This window comes from Saccopteryx leptura, chromosome 7, assembly GCF_036850995.1.
Source record: "Saccopteryx leptura isolate mSacLep1 chromosome 7, mSacLep1_pri_phased_curated, whole genome shotgun sequence".
NCBI lineage: Eukaryota > Metazoa > Chordata > Mammalia > Chiroptera > Emballonuridae > Saccopteryx > Saccopteryx leptura.
The window spans coordinates 24,420,252-24,443,890 of record NC_089509.1 but is presented as its reverse complement, the minus strand read 5'-3'; the positions used below and the strand labels follow the sequence as shown (position 1 = coordinate 24,443,890).

The following is a 23,639-nucleotide window of genomic DNA, read 5'->3' as shown; positions in this document are numbered from 1 at the left end:
ATGTTATCAAGGTCCATCCATGTTGTTGTAAATAATCCAATGTCATCATTTCTTATGGCTGAGTAGTATTCCATTATATATATGTAACACATCTTCTTTATCCAGTCTTCTATCAGGGACACTTTGGTTGTTTCCATGTCTTGGCCACTGTGAATAATGCTGCGATGAGCATGTGGGTGCATGTGTTTTTGCATACCAATGTTTTGAGTTTTTTGGTAGATATCCAGTAGAGGGATTGCTTGGTCATATGATAGTTCTACTCTTAATTTTTTTGAAGAACCACCATACTTTCTTCCATAATGGCTGTACCAGTTTACATTCCCAACAGCAGTGAATGAGGGTTCCTTTTTCTCCACAGTCTTTCCAACACTTATTATTACTTGTCTTGTTGATAACAGCTGATCTAACAAGTGTGAGATGGTATATGATTGCAGTTTTGATTTGCATGTCTCGAATAACTAGTGAAGATGAGCATCTTTTTATATATGTTGGCCATTTGCATGTCTTCTTGGGAGAAGTGTCTGTTTAGGTCTTTTCCCATTTTTAAATTGGATTGTTTGCTTGTTTGTTGCTGAATTTTGTGTTCTTTATATATTTTGGATATTAACCCCTTATCAGAGCTGTTGTTAGTGAATATTATTTCCCATTTGGTTTGCTGCCTTTTTGTTTTGTTGTTTATTTCTTTTGCTGTGCAATAGCTTTGTAGTTTGATATAGTCCCATTTATTATTTTTTTTTGTTTACTTCCTTTGCCTTTGGGGTCAAATTCATAAAATATTCTTTATGATCAATGTTCATGAGTTTAGTATCTATGTTTTATTCTACATAATTTATTTTTTCAGATCTTATATTTAGTTCTTTGATAATTTTGAATTAATTTTTGTGCAGTGGGCATGGTATAGTCAACTTTCATTCTTTTGCATGTGGCTTTCCAATTTTTCTAGCACTATTTATTGAAGAGGATTTCCTTTCTCCATTGTGTGTTTTGGCTCCTTTGTCAAAGATTATTTGTACATATGTACATGGTTTTATTTCTGGGCTCTCAATTCTGTCCAACAGGTTCCAATCAGTCTTTATACAACACATCACATTTATTCATTTATTCATCAAATTTTTACTTAGAGCTTGCTATGTGCCAGGCACTGTGTGAGGTGCCAGGAATAAAGCAGTGAACAAAATAAAATTCTAGCCCTCAAGAGATTATATTCCTGTGAGACAAAACAGACACTAAATATTTTTTTTAATTTTATTATAATTTTATTTTTTTAATGGGGTGACATCAATAAATCAGGATACATATATTCAAAGATCAACAAGTCCAGGTTATCTTGTCTTTCAATTATGTTGCATACCCATCACCCAAAGTCAGATTGTCCTCTGTCACCTTCTATCTAGTTTTCTTTGTGCCCCTCCCCCTCCCCCTTTCCCTTTCCCTTTCCCCCCTCCCCCCGTAACCACCACACTCTTATCAATGTCTCTTAGTTTCACTTTTATGTCCCACCTACGTATGGAATAATGCAGTTCCTGGTTTTTTCTGATTTACTTATTTCACTTCGTATAATGTTATCAAGATCCCACCACTTTGCTGTAAATGATCCGATGTCATCATTTCTTATGGCTGAGTAGTATTCCATAGTGTATATGCGCCACATTTTCTTTATCCAGTCATCTATTGACGGGCTTTTTGGTTGTTTCCATGTCCTGGCCACTGTGAACAACAATGCTGCAATGAACATGGAACTGCATGAGACACTAAATTTTTATAAAGCAATAAATATATAGTATGTTTGCAGTAACAAATGCTGTACAATGAAAAGAAAATAGATTAGGTAAGGAGGATAGAGCATGGTAAGAAAATAACTTTATTAAGTAGTCAGGGAAAATTTCACTAAGGGGAATATTTAAGCTGAGACAGAGCTGTGCAAATATCTGGGAAATAAAAAAAGATTCCAGACACAAAGTCAAGTAATGCAGAGAACCTTAGACTGAACAGCACATGGATTGTTTTAGGAAGAGGAAAGTCTGTGTTATTAGAGATGGATGAGTGGGGGGAAAGTGGAAGGATACCAAGTGGGAGAGGGTTGAAGTATATGGTTGGTTAATAGATGTCATAGGACAAAGTTTAATTTCAACTTTGATGAAATAGGGAAATATTAGTTTGAGTAGAGAAGAGAGAAATGGTCTTTTTTTTTTTAAAGGATAGCAATAACTTCTAAGTGGAGAAAAGGCTCATGAGGAAAGGGGAATGTGAGACAGGTGGAAGCTGGGCAGTAAGTTAGGAGGCTGTTGCGGAAATGCAGGCAGGAGGTCATTCAGAGTGACTTTGCATTATAAATAGTAGAGAGTGTGAGAGGTGGTAAAAAGATAGATATGATTTGGAAGAAGAATAAAGAGAACCAAAATACTTTGTAATAGATTACATATGAGAGTATTTGGTTATGGATTAGTTGTGAAGTGTGAGAAAAGTGATTAAGAATAATATGAGATTTTTAACCCAAGAAATAAAAAATGGAGCTGTCATCCATCATCCCATCATAACATGGGCAGTTGCTATTGGAAGACTGCAAGCCAAGGCTGTTTCAGACAGAAATCTAGAATTTGACTTTTGTATGCCAAGATTGCTCTTTTCTATATACAAGGGATAGTAAAAAAGTAAGCTGTTGTATATATGTGTCTGCTGTTTAAAGAAAAGAATTGAACTTGGTTTATAATGCTTAATATTTATGCCAAAATAATGCTTATTTTTTGTTGATTGATTCACTCTTTTCAATAATGAAAGCATGGTAATGATACTTATAAAAATTAGGAAAAATCAAACAGGTTCTAGCTTTCTAGATATATATTTGAAAATAGTGTCCTTGTTCTGCTTCAAACAATTGTGTATCTGACTTAAACCATTGCTGAGGACAGAGGATATTTTGAATTATTCCCCAAATAGGTAAAAATAATAACAACTATAGTTTATTTGAAACAGAATCCCAAAACTTACTGATAAATGGTTTATTATACTAATTCCTTTTTATTTATTTCCATAATCTGTCACTGTGCCAGAAGGAAATTATATTGGTCTTAAAGGAGTTGTTTTTCAAATGTCCATCTAGGTCACGACACAAAAACTTGGTGGCAAATTTATTATTTAATGATTTGTACCTAGTGTCTTTCTGGTGGCCATATTTAAAATCATTGGTCTGTAATTTTTACTCTTTATGAATATAAATGCATATATATTTTATTTATAATCTTTAGACAAATTTTTCATTCAAATATTCATGAAACAGTTATTTAAAAACTCTGTTATAGCCCTGGCCGGTTGGCTCAGCGGTAGAGCATCGGCCTGGCGTGCCGGGGACCCAGGTTCGATTCCCGGTCAGGGCACATAGGAGAAGCGCCCATTTGCTTCTCCACCCCCACCCCCTCCTTCCTCTCTGTCTCTCTCTTCCCCTCCCACAGCCAAGGCTCCATTGGAGCAAAGATGGCCCGGGCACTGGGGATGGCTCCTTGGCCTCTGCCCCAGGCGCTAGAGTGGCTCTGGTCGCAGCAGAGCGACGCCCTGGAGGGGCAGAGCATCGCCCCCTGGTGGGCAGAGCGTAGCCCCTGTTGGGCATGCCGGGTGGATCCCGGTCGGGCGCATGCGGGAGTCTGTCTGACTGTCTCTCCCTGTTTCCAGCTTCAGAAAAAGAAAAAAAGAAAAAAAAAAAAAGAAAAAAAAGAAATTAAAAAAAAAAACAAACTCGGTTATAGCATTGAACTATTCATCAAGTATTTTTAAGACTATTTGTAAAGTAAGAGCTTGAAAAGTAATCTAATGGGGTTGTAGTTGATATTTGGTAAACTATTATCTCAGAAGGAATAATTGGATGATAAGGTATTTTTAAGGCTTTATATAATATGAATGATCTTACACTTAAAACACCCTTGATGTGTTTGAAATGCTTTGTGTTTCTATTCTCTCTTTACTTTGAAACTTTGTTAAGTTGATTATCTCCAAAAGTATGTTTTTTTACTCAAGCATTCTTCTTTTAATTAATATTTAATTCATATATTAATTAATATTATCATAAGTTACACTAAAAGTAATGATTTATGAAAATATTATGCTGTCTATGCTTAGTCACCTTGCACTAATCCCTTCATTTTTTTGTAATTGGTAGATTTTTTTATTGAATTTCTTGGGGTAATACTGGTTAACACAAATGATACAGGTTTCAGGTGCCCAATTCTACAACACATCTCTGTACACTGTGCTGTCTGCTCACAAAATATATGTGGAAAAGACCTATTCTATCCTTTATTATTTTTCTTCATTATTTTTACATTTATATTGTTTTATATTTTGAAGACTAGGGCACAAGTATAGATGTGAAAAAAAAATTGTTCAAAATAACATGTTTTGATATCAAGATGGCAAATTCATGTGGGATAAAAAATATTATTTGCTGAGTAAAAGTAAGAAAATAAAGCAAAAGAGATAACAGATAACTAGGTCATTTTCTCTTATATTTCAAAAATATTTAAATAAACACATCTGACAAAGTTTTTTCATATTTTTAAAATATCTTTATTACTCTTTGTATTAGTAAATTATCCAGAATAATTTTAAATAAAAATAAATAATTTTTATTTAAAACACATTAGCATACCCAGGATATTAACTCCCAAAATACTGATTCAGTGTGATCTTAATATGTATATCAATACTTTTTATAATGTGCATATTTTTTTATTTCTATCTTATTCATAGAAAATGATACCATCTACTGGACAGACATGGGCTTCAATAGAATTAGCCGAGCTAAAAGAGATCAGACTTGGAAAGAAGACATCCTGACCAGTGGCCTGGGCAGAGTGGAAGGGATAGCCATCGACTGGATTGCTGGTATAACCCATGGCTTTTCTGTGTTTGTTTACACCTATTGTCAAGGGTTCAATCTGCTTCATAACAACTCCGATTCTGACCCATAACAATTATTATTCATTTTAAATTCTAGCCAACGGGGTTAATAGTCTCTTTCACTTTTGTTTTCATTCTTTCTAATGCTTTTGAGCAGTTAAAGTGTTTTTATGTAGAAGTGGATTATGTAGTGTTAACTTTGCCCAAACCTTCCAAAAGTTCCATGAGGCAAGTAAACTGAAGCATTAATTCTCTTTTGCCTAAAGTCTGTAGAAAGTTACAATGAATTCCTTCTCCAGGTGAGAAATGTTTCAACTTATTTTTAACATATGAATATATATATATATATATATATATATATATATATATATATATATATATATATATATATATATAATCTCTGTGATTTAGAAAGTTTTTGCATATGAATTTACTTACAGCTTTCTGCTTAGGAAATGTACACATTAAAAATATGGGAAGTACCCTGACCCGTGGTGGTGCAGTGGATAAAACATTGACCTGGAATACTACAGTCCATGGTTCAAAACCCCGAGTTTGTCAGGTCAAAGCATATATGAGAAACAACTACTATGAGCTGATGCTTCCTGCTCCCACCTCTCTTGTCTCTCTTTCCTCTACCTCTACCTCTGGGGTAGTCAACCTTTTTATACCTACCGCTCACTTTTGTATCTGTTAGTAGTAAAATTTTCTAACCGCCCACCGGTTCCACAGTAATGGTGATTTATAAAGCAGGGAAGTAACTTTATAAAATTTATAAAGCAGAGTTACAGCAAGTTAAAGCATATAATAATAATTACTTACCAAGTACTTTATGTTGGATTTTCGCTAAGTTTGGCAGAATAAATCTTTACAAAACAACTTACTATAGTTAAACTTATCTTTTTGTTAATACTTTGGTTGCTCTGCTACTGCCCACCATGAAAGCTGGAATGCCCACTAGTGGGCGGTAGGGACCAGGTTGACTACCACTGCTCTAAATAAATAAATAAATAAATAAATAAAATCTTTGAAAAAAATATGGGAATTAAACAATTTCTTGAGAGTTTTATGAATGTTCAGAAAATTAATAGTTAGTCAGTCATAACTAATAGTTTATTTCTCATAACTATATTATAAACACATCTGTATTTCTCCTAGGTAACATATATTGGACTGATCATGGTTTCAATTTAATAGAAGTTGCAAGACTCAATGGCTCTTTCCGTTATGTAATTATTTCTCAAGGCCTGGATCAGCCAAGATCTATAGCTGTGCACCCAGAGAAAGGGTAATTTTAAGATTTACGTGTATTTTTTTCAGTTCTAAGTGAGTTTTCTTAAGTTTCATTAAAAAAAAATCCAGAATTTCACATTAATATTTATTTTTAGTTATAATATATGAAACAAGACTCAAACATATCTTACCTAAGCAGAAGAAAAAGTTTACTTTCACTTGGTCATGTATATTTTAGTGCATATTTGATGGGCTTATATTTGTTCTGCAGTGTTTTAATGTGTGTGTAAATCTATGAGTATACCAACATGTTTCTAGACTCTCAATTTGAATTCTTCCCTAGAACTGTTTACATAATAGGTACTGAATTACTAGCTGAGTGAATGAAATAACCATTTGATAGCTGACCTTATTCTTTACTGGTTCTAAAGCTTCATTTTCTATTTATGCTAAGATTGCTAAATCAACATGTTCTTCCTAAGCTTCCCTGTTTTTCCCCTGAGTTCCAGATAAGTATGTCTATCTGTCTTCCTGACATTTCCATTTGGACTTTTTATGGGCACAAAAACTGTATATGCCAAAAATTGAAATGAATTCAATCTGCCAACAAGTTTTGTTTATTTTTTTCAATATCAATCTACCACTCTCCATCTTCACAGCCTCTACCCTAATTAAATCTGTTCTTACCATATATATATATGGTAATATATATTACAATATAATATACATATATTACAATATAATATATATATATTAGTGCAATTGATGTCCTAACCTCACAAAAGACTAGACTGACTATTTTTCTTTTAATATAAATCTACATAAAACTTTTCAAGGGATTCCCACCAACTTTTGTGTAAGTACAGAATTTCGGTTGTGATTTTTCTTAATCAGGCTCTATGTAAATGTTCAGTCTCAAACTCTTGCTACTGTCTCTTTGCTATCTCAATTTGTTTTTGTAGGATTTCTCAGTTTTTTTCTGTAGTTCCAAATATTTCCTGTACCCTTCCATTCTCAGCCTATGAACAACCTTCTCCCATCACCTACAACGTTTTCCTTCCTACTTTTACTTTGCTAAATGTTATTTTTCTTTCTTTGGCTGTGAAAATAGATTAGATCGTTCCATTATAGGACACCAGAGAACTAAGTGCTTTCATTTTTATATATTTTGTATATTAATATATGCTTATTTATTTGTACTTATTTGTTTAGTAGCTCCATTTTTCACTGAACTGGATAATGCCTCTCTTCTTTACTATAATTCTATGAGAGAAGAGCTATGTTTGGTTTATTTCTCTGTCCACCAGCAGTTAGTACACTGGCTGGTAAAGAATAAGTTGCTGACCAATAATTATTTCCTCTGAAACAATAAGATAGAAGTAGTTCTATTATAAAACTGCATATTACCCCCCATCTACTGTGTCTCTAGCATTGCTGTTATAACTTGGCTTAGAATATTTTTGTTATTACTTTTCTTTTAAGAGTAGAATGTTTATGAATAAATTGAACTTCTGTGCATTTTGGAGTGGAAAAGGTGAAGACATGGTGGTCACACAAAGGTGTATTAAGTAAACCGGTGGAAGGGACACTGATTTAGAATGAAGTCAATCTGAGTTAAACATCCAGTTAAATCTTATAAAATTCTATAACCTTTCCTATTTTTATATATTTATGTATTTTTTTCTAATATTATCTCTTGCTTCACTTTCTTGACAAATGCTATAAAATTAAGTCATAACATAAGTACAGTGAAAAAGGAAACCAAAAAGATTAATATAGAAGAAATGATGCCAACAAATTTGACACACTTTAAGCTAAAGCAATGATTACAATATAAAAACTGAAAAGGTTACATTGGTTAAAAAGGCTCTCTGATGCACTGAACATAACATTTAACTAAAGTGTGTTAACCTTAGGTACTTCTCTTTCTATTTTTTTAAACTACCGTTTATCTTTCCTGAGTTATATTTTGTCTTATCCTCCATGTTATGGCTGCATTCATTCAACATGCTTGATATGTCATCAGGCTGTATGTATACACTTAAGGAAGGAGAGGAGGTATAAGCCAAAACATCTTTTCCTTGCTAAACTGTATTGTTTTATTTGGGAAAGAGAGTTTTGGTGTTAACCCCCCCCTCCCTCTTTTTTCAACTGAAATTGGTTGCATTTCTATTCTTAGATCAGTCAATAGCCAAAGGGAAGAGATTATTTTGACATATTTAGACAACTATGTTTCCCTGACCAACAAGTATATACTGGATATCTGATAAAACTCACTTTGTATTGAGAGGATGGGTTTCAAAGAGACAATATAAGGAAGAAGAAAACCAACTCTCTTAATTATTCTAGTATAGTAGTTATCCCAACTTTTTTTCTTTTTAGTTATTTTTCTCTTTGACATTTTAATATTGTAGTTGACTAGGGGCTCATTCTTTGCTGATTTTCTCTTCTTGATTTGGTGGTCTCATTCTACCTAAATGTTAAAGATCCTAATGTATGTACTTAGACTAGATCTCACTCCTACTAAACTCTAGATTTTTATATTCAATCGATTATTTGAAATCTTCATTGAGAGATCTGTGGCAGATTTTTATTCTCCAGATGATTACAACAAAATTTGATATTCCAAAAGATTTTCTTACAATGAGAGGTGAAACACCTTTCCCATATACTTGAATTTTGTTGAGCCCATGACTATTATGGAAGTGACAATACATAATTTTTGAGGCTATGTCATAAAAGAAGTTAAAACTTCTCCCTGGTATTCTTGGAATGCTCTTAGAAGTCAGCCACTCTGCTGTGAAAAACCCAAACAACTTCATGAAGAAACCACGTGTAGGTGTTCAAACTAACAACTCTAGAGAAGGGCCCAGCTGGCAGCCAGCACAGCAGCTATACATGTTGAATGAGAGGAACTTCGAATCATTCCCATCTATAGCTATGTGTAACACTAGGCTTGTTGTCTTCACAGTTGATGTAAAGAAGAGATGAGTTTATGTCGAGTTCTGACCAAATTATAAATTCATAAGCATGAAAATTAGTGTTATCTTAAGCCTCTAAATTTGGAGTGGTTTGTTAAGAAGCAGTTGATAACTAGAACAAGATCTATCAGAAATTTTAACCTTATCAGGTCTAAAACTAAGCTGAATCATTTTTCTGTAATTATGACTTCTCTAATGTTTACAAACAGTTTTGTTATTTCAGTTGCTTAGGCCAAAACAGTTGGTATCGTATTTGGTATCTCTCTTGCATACCCTATATCTAATAATACATAATTAATTATGGTTCTTTGACTTCAAAATATAGTCATAATCTACCAACTCCTCACCATTTTTATTACTACCAATCTAGCCTGTGTTATGGTCACTCTTCCAACATCTCTGGATTGCAGGGTACCATCTTCTACCCTTGTCTGTTTTTATGGATTGTTTAATGATTCTTTTGGAATTTAAGTAACTCTTACTTCTTTGCTCAAAATTAACCAGTGGTTTCCTTTTCACTCAGTTTAAAAGGTCATAAAAAACCTAGAGTTGTATTATTTTCTCATTTTAACAGGTATGGAAACTGCATCAGCAATTTTATCTATTTATTTATTTTTTAAATTTATTTACTAATTTTAGAGAGAGAAGAAGGGAGAGAAAGAGATAGAGAAAAACTTTAATTTGTTGTTCCACTTATTTATGCATTCATTGGTTGATTCTTTTTTGTCCCCTGACTGAGGCTTGAACCCAGAACTTTGGCTTATCAGGAGGATGCTATCCACTTGAGCTACCAGCCAGGGCCTGAGTCACCATTTTTAAGTATATTACTCTGTCATCAAGTTGTTATGTGGAGAGTTAGGTTTTGCTAAACTCCCAATATTATGCTACATTATGTGTGTATGTGTGTGTGTGTTACATGTTGCATATATAAATATATAGTTTTATGTTAAGCATTATATAAATTAATAAAAAATATCAAACATATAAGAAAAAAGTTTTAACCATTTCAGAATAAAGTTATAATGAAAATTTAAAAGTTAAACCTATAAGTGAAGAAAGAATAAGCAATAATAAGAAAAGGATGGAGAAATATTAGAAGGTTAATAAAAACATTTTGAATTTGGTCTGATCTCTCTGTACAGCCTCTTGCTACATATTCGTCTGCTGCTACATATTAAGACTTGGAAGGATAGGTGTAATTTTGCTTAATTTCAAAAGTAAAAATATAACTCAATTAAGTGTCTCCACCTGTACTCTTAAAAATAAAAATGTTCCTTTACAATGTGATGGTATTTAAAAAAATATATTATAATTCATAATCAAACAATAAATCAGTATAGCCTCAATAGAGAAAACTTGATCAATTGCCTATGTATAATTATTCTAGTGGTAGAAACAAATAAAATTGGAATGTGGCAAAATCCTATACATATACAGAAAATGGGTTTGTTTCTCATAAAGAATTATTTTTCCTTCATATATGTAGTAAATTCAACACTTCACTTGTTTTGTAGAGAACCTCTGTGCCTGGCTTATTAGAGATTCATGCAGTTCAATGTAATAGGCCTCTTGTTACTTGTCAATCTGTAGTTTTCTTTTTCATTTCTCATTGAAACTTAGTATACACCCTCACATTGTTATTCCAACCTTCCTTTCCTTAAGTATCTTTTATACCTCTATAGCCATTTTAGCATAAACTATACCTACTACTCTCCATGATGATTGAGAATTTGAGACAGAGTAATTCACATATACTTCACTTTGTGTTGGTTTGTTCAATGAACACTTACCGAGTGCTACACACTGTTAATCACGTCATATCAGCCCATCTTCAATTCCTCTTCAGTCCCCAATTCAGCACATTTTGACAAAACAGGATTGGTGGGCACTGTGAAACATGATGGTATAAATAAGATATTGCTGCTGTTCACAATGAGTTTTCTGTTTCAACTTGCAGTTTAAACAAGTATTAACTTTCAGTTAAAGAATAGTCTCATCTTGTAAAGTAATACATTTTCAGGCATAAAAAGACAGATTAATGTAACAAGCTTAAATCTCATATCTAATCTTATGTTAAAGTACTAATTTTCATAAGACCATTATAAAATTATATTAAAGTTTAAGAGAAAAGAGATAGCATATAATTAAAAGAGATAATAAAAATGAGGGTAATAGCAGCAATAGTGGTGATTATTAGAGGCTTTATGGAGGAGATATCAAGGAGAAAGTTTTCTGAGTTGGTGTGGGAATAAATTAGCAAAACAAAGGCCATTAGCAAGAGTATAAGTACATGATGTATATGCAGAAAAGAGTACATGATGAGCTGGAAGATAAGTTGGGGTCATAAAATAAGCAATAAGGTCAGCCATGTTTTAAAATCACTACCATGGTGACAACTTTTTCAGTTTACCAAATGAAATCTAAACTGGTCCTAGACCCTCTCTTCTAAACCTACCTTCAGGCCCCAAACAACCACAGAAGCAAAGATCAGAAGTGTGATGAGAGATTATGGAAGTTGTAGCATTCTTTAAATAGAGAAAATTTTGAAGTGCTTATTTATTATTCCAGGGAGAGTATTTGGAGGAGTGGGGAGGGTTTTTTTCTGATCTCAAGCCAAGTAATGAAGAAAGCCAGAGCATTAATGTAAGAGAAAGGATAAAACAGTTAGGAAAGAGCAGTAAATAAGAAAAAAGGTGTCACTCTATTACTGCAAGTCCTCAGACCAGGAGAACTCTGGTCAAAGTTGGAAAAAGGAAAGAAAAGCTTAAAATAAATAAGAGAGTTAAGTTTGGATGTAGAAAAATCTGATCTTTTATGTTTGAAAACTAATCAGAGCAATATAATTCTGTTCTTTTAAATAAATTGTCTTGGAAGTCTTGGGGTCTCATTGAGGTAGTAAATTCTGAAGAAGAGATATTGAATAAAGTATAAATTAAACAGGAATTGAATAAATATAAAGTCCATTTCTACTTATTCCAACAGAATTCTGACTTGGCAATAAACCACAGTAGTGGAAGAGGTTACCCAAAGAAAGAGTACAGAAAAAATACATCTAAGAATAAAACTGAAGGATGATTACAGTTAGGGAATGAATTGATAGAGGAAAAAGAAAGAAAATCAGCAATAAAAGATGAGAGAGAGAGAAAGAGAGAGACACAGCCATTTCAAGTTTTCAAAAATTACTGTACCGTAGAACTCAAGGGAACAAAGTTTTAAAAAGAAGAGTGTCAGCAACAAAGATTAAGAAGAATAAAAACATATGGAGTGAAATTAGTAAATCAGAAAAAACCAAGAACTACATGATTCCATACATTGGTAGGACATAAAAATGAGACTAAGAGACATGGACAAGAGTGTGGTGGTTACCGGGGGTGGGGGGGGGGGGCACGGGAGGGAAGGAGGAGAGGGGGAGGGGGTGAGGGGCACAAAGAAAACTAGATAAAAGGTAACGGAGGACACTCTGACTTTGGGTGATGGGTATGCAACATAAGTGAATGACAAGATAATCTGGACATATTTTCTTTGAATATATGTACCCTGATTTATTGATGTCACCCCATTAACATTAATAAAAATTTATAAAAAACAAACAAACAAAAAAACCCAGAATAGGCAATTGATGATTAGGGAGCTATTTTTAATTGTTATTGATCTCAGGAGATTGGAAAGAGCAGAAGCCAAATATAAAGAATTAATAAGTGAAAGGTAATTAGAAAACAGAGCTATATTTAGACTACAATTACAGAAACTTAGACAAGGAAGGGAAAGAGGACAAAATAGAAGGTATGTTAGAAAGATAGTAGGTTCTGGAGAAAATTTTTTATAGTATAGGAGTCAGGAGGGCAAATATTTATAGGCAGAGGGGAAGAAAATAGCAAAGAGGAAAAGGGAGAAAATGCACACAAAGAAGAGATGAATTCCAGGGACTGTAGGAGAAACCTTGTTAAGGAAGAAGCAATAAGATGTATAGGGAGTAATAGGGACAAAATTTGCAGCTTATATCAGATAACCCAGAAATTGTTCATATTGGAAATGGAGTGTTTTCACTAATAATTAAGCTTAATTTATGTCCTTGCTTGGGTAAGGCAGAAACAGAAGAGAGATGTAGGTTTTTGGAACAGTGAAAGATGAAGCAATATGAGCTGGGATATTCATAAGATCAACAACATGAGTCATAAAAGTTTCTAAGTATGTCAGCAGTGAAGGGAGAAGATGGCAAAGCTGTCAGCAAGTACTAAAGCAATGAAATAAATTTGGTGATTAATTCTGATACAGTGATGATGTGATGGTATGGGAAAAAGAAACGTACGTTCATGCTGTGAATGTTTTTAAATAAGTGAATATAACCTTAGAGAAAGTTTTCTTTTGTACTAAATTTTACTTCTCCACTTTTATTCTAGACACAATGACATCTATTTCCTCAGGTAATTCATGCAATAACTGTTCTTTTAAAATCTATCATCTTTAACTTGTTCCTTTCAGGGAAATCTTTCCCTTTGCTTTCAAATAGGCTCACTTTCCTCTTATTTGAAAAACAAAACCAAACAAAAAACTTTACCAATGTCTTATTTCTGTACATATGTTTACTTTATAACATCTTAGAATAGAAGTCCATACCCATTGTTTCTTTATTGAACTTCTGAAATGGGTTTTCACCTCTTTTTCTTTTCTTTTCTTTTTTTAATAATTTTATTTTTTTAATGGGGCGACATCAATAAATCAGGATACATATATTCAAAGATAACAAGTCCAGGTTATCTTGTCGTTCAATTATGTTGCGTACCCATCACCCAAAGTCAGATTGTCCTCTGTCACCTTCTATCTAGTTTTCTTTGTGCCCCTCCCCCTCCCCTTTCCCTCTCCCTTTCCCCCTCCCCCCCGTAACCACCACACTCTTATCAATGTCTCTTAGTTTCACTTTTATGTCCCACCTACGTATGGAATAATGCAGTTCCTGGGTTTTTCTGATTTACTTATTTCACTTCGTATAATGTTATCAAGATCCCACCATTTTGCTGTAAATGATCCGATGTCATCATTTCTTATGGCTGAGTAGTATTCCATAGTGTATATGTGCCACATCTTCTTTATCCAGTCATCTATTGACGGGCTTTTTGGTTGTTTCCATGTCCTGGCCACTGTGAACAATGAGATACCACCTCACACCTGTTAGATTAGCTATTATTAACAAGACAGGTAATAGCAAATTTTGGAGAGGCTGTAGAGAAAAAGGAACCCTCATACACTGTTGGTGGGAATGTAAAGTAGTACAACCATTATGGAAGAAAGTATGGTGGTTCCTTAAAAAACTGAAAATAGAACTACCTTATGACCCAGCAATCCCTCTACTGGGTATATACCCCCAAAACTCAGAAACATTTATACGTAAAGACACATGCAGCCCCATGTTCATTGCAGCATTGTTCACCTCTTTTTCTTTCTTGACATTTCTAGATTTATCAAAAGCGAAAGCCAAAGCCTCCCCCCACCCCTAGTTTCACACCACTTGACTTCCCCTTGACTTTTTTTCATTAATTGTCCACTCAAGAATTTACTTTAGGAGTCCTCAAACTTTTTACACAGGGGGCCAGTTCACTGTCCCTCAGACCATTGGAGGGCCGGACTATAAAAAAAACTATGAACAAATCCCTATGCACACTGCACATATCTTATTTTAAAGTAAAAAAACAAAACGGGAACAAATACAATATTTAAAATAAAGAACAAGTAAATTTAAATCAACAAACTGACCAGTACTTCTATGGGAACTATGCTCCTCTCACTGACCACCAGTGAAAGAGGTACCCCTTCCAGGAGTGTGGTGGGGGCCGGATAAATGGCCTCAGGGGGCCGCATGCAGCCCATAGGCTGTAGTTTGGGGACCCCTGATTTACTTTCTCTGTCACCTTCTCTAACTTCCAGTTTTCTTGTTCTCTCTGACCTCCTCCAGCCATGTATGTAAACATTGTGTATCTCCTCTGATCATTGTGGTCTCCACTTAAGGCATTGAATGCCATCCTCTTTCTTGCTGTATTTATCTTTTAAAGTTAATTTTATATATTTATACTATAATCACTGCATGACATTCCTTACCTAACCATGGTGTCTCTTTTTATTTTATTATGAGTCTTTTGTCTTGACAAGACTGAAACGTACCTTAGGTTTTCTGTAATTTCTCATCATCTATTTCCATCTGCCACTGAATCCTGTCATGTCTTTTCTCCACATGCTGAAAATGTACATTTCTGTCCTTGGCAACTCTGAGCTCAGGACTGACTCAGCTGGAGATGTCAGGAAATAGTTTTGATTTCTTCATTTTGAGCCCCCAAAACAAGATTTACATTTCATTCCACCAAACAAGAAATTGTGAATTTTGTGGCAATATTTTAACTATTATTTACCTCTATATCCTGCCTCCTTAAAAACATGTCTTAAGCAGTAAATAAAATCTCAAGGCTAGATATTTTTCAGGATTTATAGTTAAGACTTGATGCACCATTACAATATTAAGCTTATTTTCAGGAAGTATTTACTCCTGCTTGGAAATAGTTGTGATATGTTTCTTGCTTTACATTATGTACATGTTTACTGACTTGAGTTAGAGGGGAGAAAAAGGCCCCAAAATGAACAATCTATAGGTTATTCAAACATTGATTTTCAGGTAATGTTATAGTGTTAAAATTCATATTATGAGAATAAAGTAATGTTTTGATATTCTGCCTGAAGCTAAAATATGGCAGATGGTATTACCAAGAGAAAGTGAACCATAATGGAGTAAATTAACTGAATCCAAAATATAAATGTACCTTGAAAGGTGGACATAAAGCCTGTTTTTGAACAATGGACACTTGAGGTCTTTTAAAATGTAGCCAAATGCAAAATAGAAAGAATATGTAAATTTAATGAAGCTTGAAAAATTACTTTCTCCACTCCATTGACTTTTTTTGGTAAGCCATCACTTTTTAAAAAAAATTGAAAAGAGATAATTTTCTCTATGCTAAAGTTATTTCCTACTTACAACAATAACAATGATGTATAAGAAGTCATCATAGAAATATATATATATAATGTAAATTAAAAATATATATATATATTTAAATACATTTAAGAAACAAAAAGAAAAAAAGTCACCATAGAATACTGAAAAAGTTAACTTTCCATGGAATATGATCTATAAATGAAGCATGAATACTCTGTAATTTTGTTTTATTTTTAGGCACCAAACTAGGATGTGTATTTCCTCTCTTAATTTAGCTATATTTCTATAACTATAAATAACTTGCTAAATACTGTTTCTTTCCAGTGCAAAGATTTGGTTTGGCAATGCATCTTTGAGTTCAAGTACATATTGTCAAATGGTTTTTGATTGATCTTATAAATATACATAATATATATTTGTAAAACATATATATATGCTTTTATAATATGCTCAACAATATATGGAAGGTCTTCAATGACAGTTTAACATCTGTTGATCTAGAAAGATGATAGTATAGTTTAGCACCATTTTCTAGAGTTTATTTTGGATCTTAAGGCAAGACCAGACATATAAAAATGAAGTGAAATTAAATTTGATTTACAATAGAAATAATAGTTAATCTGGGTGCTGGTACATAATATTAAGATATCATGATGCTCAGGTAACTTAGGAATACAACAATTATGGCCCAGATCATAGCCACCTCTCTCCTCATGTCTGTGAGTGAGGCATATGAAATTATGAAGACAAATGAAAGAAAAATCTCATCCTATTTTTTATTAGGAATTTTCTAAAAAATTCTGCTGTGGGTGCCTACACTTCTTTCAGCTCTTTAGGTCTTACTCTTCTAGTCTTTTCCAATATGCTGCATCCTTTTTCCTCAAACATAAATCTTGGATTTTATTTTTTCCTCTAAAAGGAGAGAAGAAGGACAAGAAATAATCAAGATGCCCTGAGTTGTCTTAATTGCAGCTAAGTGACTGGTAACGGAAAATTGCCAGAAAGGTCATGCCACCTCCCACAGTGAGAGGAAGCCCCTAGCTCAGACCACCGAAACCATGTTGAATGGAAAGTAAAGATAGCCACTACAAATGTAATAATTTTCCCTAATTTTTCAAGGTACTCAACCCATAAAACACAGTAAAAGGATGAAAGAGAAGTTTGAATGGTATTTTTCTTTATTTACCTATTGAAATTGCTTCCCTTTGTCTCAATGCAGAATATATACCACAGGTTATGACTGATATATAGGGTAACTTGAAGGTTATAAAAACTATTTAAAGTTTCTGTTTAATATTTTCAGAATTGAAAATTAACTCATGATCACTAGGAGTCTAGGGCTCTAAGAGTCTAAGTGTTAAATAGTTCATAGGAAAATTACTAGATCATAGGGAAACATGAAATATTATATATTAAAAACACAAAAACTAATAAAAGATGAGCCATTCACTCAAGAAAACAATTTAACTGTGTAAATAGTAAACTATATCATATATGTACATGTACATGTACATGTATGTATTTTTAAAAACAAGAAGATTAAAAGTGAGGCCATGTGCAAATGTATAAATAAAATAAGGAGTTTAATATAATATGGTGATAAGCCTAATGTGCTATGGGATTATATGTTTCAAATAAATTTTTCTTTCTGAAGTATTTTCCTCTGCACTTCTCTAGTGTTGGCTGAGAAACACTATTATTTTTGTTTATATAAGAATTAATTTTATATAATCAGTATCACAAAATAGTAAATCAAGAAGGAATCTAACATGAAACTTAAGAAAAATAAATAGCAGAATGAGAACTGTAAAAAAAAAATTAGAAATGGATTTAAGCCCAAACAGAAAGAGAAAATTTAGATGGCCTGTAATCTGCATTTTGGCCCCAAAGAAAAATTTATTGCTGAAGTCATCCCCTAATTTCATGACTTAAAAAGACTAACAACTAGCAAGTTTTAATCATTTCTGTTAGCATTTTTCTTGAATAATACTTTACCTATTTGCCTCTGTCATTAAACAGTGAGCTTCATGAGTGTCACTAGGCCCATTTATTTTTATCATCATCACCTAACACATAATAGATATTTAATAGTTAATATTTGTTGAATGAGTACATGACTGAAATGAGAGAATATATTTGAGAATCATTTACCACAATTCCAACAACAACAAAAACAGAAAAGTACTGTCTCTAAACTCTCTTCCTTTAAGCAGTGTGCAGCTATCTCTGGTTGAGTTCTTTGTATATCATAAGAGCCTCAATGCAATAGTGACACATTTAGGATTTAGAAGTGGTTTGGGATTGGCTTGTAATACTCTCTCAAAACAAAACTGCACATAAATAAAGGAAAAGGAAATGTGAAGAAGCCCTCATAGTAATAGAGAACATTGTGCATCATACCATATTCATAGGGAATGAAGAATTCAGTTTATGTATTTGTGAAATGTATTCAAACTTTTACAATATTATTTAGAAATAATATTTTTACAATATTTTAGAATATTAATTGGAAATAATATTTATTTCACTTGTGCGCTGAAGATGGAGACACTGACATGTTGGCCAACAAGGCATCTGGTAGTATGTGTTTTCAGTGAGTCTAGTGAAACTGCTAAGACGTTTTATAAATTGTAAGCGGTTTTTGTCAAAAAGCTGATGCTCACATACAGTCTAGCTGCTGTTGCTAATCTGTAGGGGTTTTATTTTGTTTGTCTTACTTTTTGTAGAGATATTAACACATGATTGACTCCCAATCTGGCAGAGGACACAATGACATTTTTGATTCTCTTCTCCACCAAGGCAACTGTCCATATAAGACAAGTACACAATCTTCATTTTTGTGCCAGCTTGGAAATTTTTAATTATCTCAGGTTTTCATTAACATATCTGAAAAAGTATCTAAGTCATGCCCTCTTCAAGAAAGAATAGGAATGGGAAAGAAGGCCAAGTTAATTGTAAAATTGCAGCCCACATCTCTGCTCCGGGGAAACCATTTAGCAGTCAACAAAGAGAAACTTAAATTTAAAAAAATAATTGATTTAAATTGTTGGTTTCCACTATTGTTTATGTATCTAAAATTTAAGAAGCACATTTAATACTATTTATTATTTTACCAGTTTGGACTTATCCATTCTTCTTTTTCTTCCCTTACACTCCTTCCCAGATCAAACTTGGAGCTTTGTTTCCATGTAGCCTTAATTCACAAAAACAATTTATTTGAAACTATTCAAGGAAACTTATAATTCCTTGAATATGTATTTTTTAGTTTGAATTTAACTAAATTAGTTTATGACATAAAAACAATTTTTTTTTTGTCAGTGTACCTGTATGTAAACTAATTCTGACATCAGTATAATGGTCAAACAATAAATTCAATCAACTTTTGGGGACTAAAAAGTGTATGCTAGGCCTTTGGAAGCAGTTTCACTACAACAAATGTAATTTTTTTGCCTATTATCCAGATGTCAGTCATTAATTGGAAATTAACTCATGATATAATTCCATTAACATTTTTCTTCCAAGAACTTCTGTGTCTAATGAAGACACTAGGGATAACTATGTTTTGATGATTTCTCATAGTATTCTTATAACCCTTCAAAGCACTTTTGAATGTGTCTTATTAAATTTTGAGTTTTTAAATTCTATATATGCCTCTGCAAATAACAATTTATTCTTCACTTTGGGACAAATTATTTTCGAGATAAATTTTAAATATATCATATAGTATATGATTGTGACAATTTTGAAAATTTCTGAGTCTAGAATAACCTTGAGAAGTATTTTCAGTGCTAGATTTACTAATCTAATATTCCAAAGACAATTTTCTTGGCTTTATCATACAATTCAACAAACTTTGCCACAGCAAAATTTGAACTAAAATATGGAAAACATCTATGTGTTAAAAATACCATCATTGAATCTTAATTTCTGTGGAGTCTCAAAAATCAGAGACAAGAACTTTCATTTCTTTTTCCCATTGCTGGAGATCACACTTCAATACAAAGACATTATGTTCATTAAAAATATCTCAAACATATTTATGTAAATTGCTCTGTTAAATTATTCATAAGTTTTCTCCTGCAGTTTTATATGCTTTGAGTATTCTTCCTCTAAATTTGGATAATAATCCCCAAAGGTTCTCAAAGTGCTAATTCCATTCAATTCTTTACTTTTAATTTTAATTTATGGGGCAAATTATTTTTTTCTCTGACACTAATAAAATGTTGCTTAATTTTTTTGGTAGATGTACAATCTTTTAGTTTTATTAAGTTGAAAAATTATCCATAAAATTTACTCTTGCAGTCAGATTTGGCTTCAAATACAATATTATAATAGCTTATCAAATCACTACTACAAATTTGAGTAAAGTATGTATTCAAGATAATTTTATTTTGAATACTTTTTATCCCTAATTTTATTTTCATTCATTCCAGCCTTCTTCATGCATAAATGGCAAATTTTACATGAATAGGGACTACTTGGGAAACAGAAACTGTTCCTCAATACAAGCAGCTTTGAATATTTTATTTTTTTAAAGTATGGAAAACTTTGTTATACTTTTTATACCTAAACTTTATTATACCTAAAGCAAAATAAAATTTGATATGAAATTATTATACTGTTGTAGTATATTTGTATTTGGTGGCTCCATGTATCATAGAGAGGACAGTATAGGTCTAAGTTAGTAAAGCTTGAGTGTATTCCTGACAAGGACACTTTCAGCTGTGTGACTGTGGATTATTAATGTCCTGAGCTATAATTTTTATAGATCTGAAAATTAAGGTTAAATAAATTAAAGAGCTGAATCAGCCTACTCATTTAAAATAATATTTTATTACTCATTTAGTTCATTTGAAAGCTAATTCTTATTAAAGTATATTGTACATATTTCCATTTATACTTACCTTTATTGTATGTTAAAATAGATGAGTGAATAAGTAATCACATGATTGTCCTGACTCCCAAAATGCTTCCTTCACAGTATAACAAACATCTCTTCCCATTTTAATACAATGACTAACTCGTCATTTTAAGAGCATTATTAATGTTAAAATTTGTCCCTAGAACGTTCAGTTGAGCAATGCATTTTATCTGTAAGTTAAATAGTTATTTTCTTTTAAGTATTTTTAATATAATTATTCTCCCTTAAAGTTTTAAGAATCTTAACTTTAATAAAAATATAGATATTTTCATGTCTGCTTCATCCTAGATCTAACCACTAAAATATCAATTGAATTCTTTGCTATAAAGTTTTCCCTTTCTGATTTGTGGACTTCGTGAATATATATGAAACATTTTTTAGAGTTAATATACTTGGGATTATAGCCACATCTCTTTCCTTGTCCATTATAAAAGTCCAACACACTTATTATATACAGAATTTTCAGGAAAAAAAAATCAATTTTTAAAATAAATCAAAATGATTTGAATACAGGGAATACATATATTTTTATAGAGCTTAAGTGTTTTTTTTCGTGGATAAATAATTACTCTAGTTAGTTGATATAAAATATGAATGTAGGCCTTTGATCTTTCTATATGCAATGTCACTTCTCTTCTTGTATATAATCTATCATACATATGTATTCAAATATGCACAGAATACACTCCCACTTTTACCTGAATCTATAATTGACATAGTTTTCTCAATTTTAATCATTGCTGTTACCTAGTTAAATAAAAACTTCAGTTGATATAACTTCAAAAAAACAGATCTTATTTATCTGACAGTATGAATTTCTGTATTGCAGTATACTTATTTATAATATATTATATTTTGTTGAATGAATGAGTGAAAGAAATAATTAACAATGTACCTTCTATTTTTCTACATTTTATTTTTGGCATTTTATTACAGCATGCTCTGTGTTGTCTTTCTATATTTTATTTTCTTCCACAATACTTCCAGGTTACATTTTATATTAAAATTTTTTAAATAAAAAGTCTGCTTTGGTAGAAATCCATTTATTTATTTATTTATTTATTTTTAGAATTTTTTTTAATTTTTATTTATTTTTATTTTGTATTTTTCTGAAGTTGGAAATGGGGAGGCAGTCAGACAGACTCCCACATGCACCCGACCGGGATCCATCCGGCACACCCACCAGGGGGCGATGCTCTGCCCATCTGGGGCATTGCTCTGTTGCAACCAGAGCCATTCTACCACCTGAGGCAGAGGCCATAGAGCCATCCTCAGCACCTGGGCCAACTTTTTGCTCCAATGGAGCCTTGGCTGCAGGAGGGGAAGAGAGAGACAGAGAGGAAGGAGAGGGGGAGGGGTGGAGGAGCAGATGGGCACTTCTCCTGTGTGCCCTGGCTGGGAATCGAACCTGGGACTCCTGCATGCCAGGCTGACGCTCTACAACTGAGCCAATCGGCCAGAGCAGAAATCCATTTTTTAAGATGGCTTCACAAGTTAATTTCTAAATTTCAAATTAGAATAGTTCCATTTAGCACTGTAAAAAATTCAAAGTTACAATGCCTTCATATATGCATTTATAAATTATATATTTACCTACCACTAATTTTTATTTTTATTTTTGTTTATTTATTTTTTGTATTTTTCTTAATTGAGAAATAGGGAAGCAGAGAGACAGGCTCCTGCATGCATCCAACCAGGGTCTACCTGGCAAGCCCACACGGGGTGATGATCTGCCCATCTAGGGCCATTGCTTAACTAGAGCCATTTTAGTGCCTGAGGAGAGGCCATGATGCAGTCCTTAGTGCCTAGGCCAACTTAGTCCAGTGGAGTGGGAGGGGAAGAGAGAGACAAAGAGAAGGGAAAAAGGGAAGGGTGGAGAAGTAGATGGTTGCTTCTCCTGTGTGCCTTGACTGTAAATTGAACCCAGGACATATACATGCTGGGCCAACACTCTACCACTGAGCCAACTGGCCAGGGCCTAATATTTATTTTTTTTAAATATTCTAGTTACCTAGTGCTTTAAGTGTAATCGTGAATAAAAAAAGAGATGACAATATAGTGGTGGCAAAAAATACTAGTAAAAAATAATACTATAAAGAAATCCAAGTATAAATTTGCCACTCTCATTCATCTTATGAAGCAGATTCCATGGTGCAGTAATCAGAGAACACTGAATGTTTCTTGAAGGATATAATGTTTGAGATACAAAAAAAAAAAAAAAAAACCCAAAAAAACAAATAAAGCAACCAGGTTGCAAAAAAGAATTTCAGATAGGGAGTGGCATGTAACTAAAGGCATTGTGATAAGATTTTGAATTCTCCTGTCCAAATTCTATGAATGGTTAATATTTTTTAAAAAATATTTTGTTACAACCAGATACAACTGTGTATGATTTCTAGAATGTTTTTGTTTTGTTTTATTAGTATGAATGTCACTGCTGTTATAATTGCCTTTTTGTGTTTATCTGCATATTACTGTAAATCAACCATTTAATTTCAGCTACTTGTTCTGGACTGAATGGGGACAGATGCCCTGCATTGGAAAGGCTCACTTAGATGGATCAGAGAAAGTTGTCCTTGTAAGCATGGGAATCACCTGGCCTAATGGTATCTCCATTGACTATGAGGTCTGTTGG

General features: G+C 32.8%; 1 protein-coding gene across 1 annotated transcript in view; it reads left to right on the top strand.

Moving 5' to 3' along the window:
- Positions 1 to 23,639, top strand: part of LRP1B (LDL receptor related protein 1B) — a 2,108,848-nt gene that overhangs the window by 1,594,674 nt on the left and 490,535 nt on the right. The window contains exons 36-38 of the mRNA XM_066345498.1: positions 4,741 to 4,875; positions 6,049 to 6,178; positions 23,504 to 23,630. Of these exons, the coding sequence (XP_066201595.1) occupies positions 4,741 to 4,875; positions 6,049 to 6,178; positions 23,504 to 23,630 (392 nt within the window). The remainder of the gene's footprint in view (positions 1 to 4,740; positions 4,876 to 6,048; positions 6,179 to 23,503; positions 23,631 to 23,639) is intronic.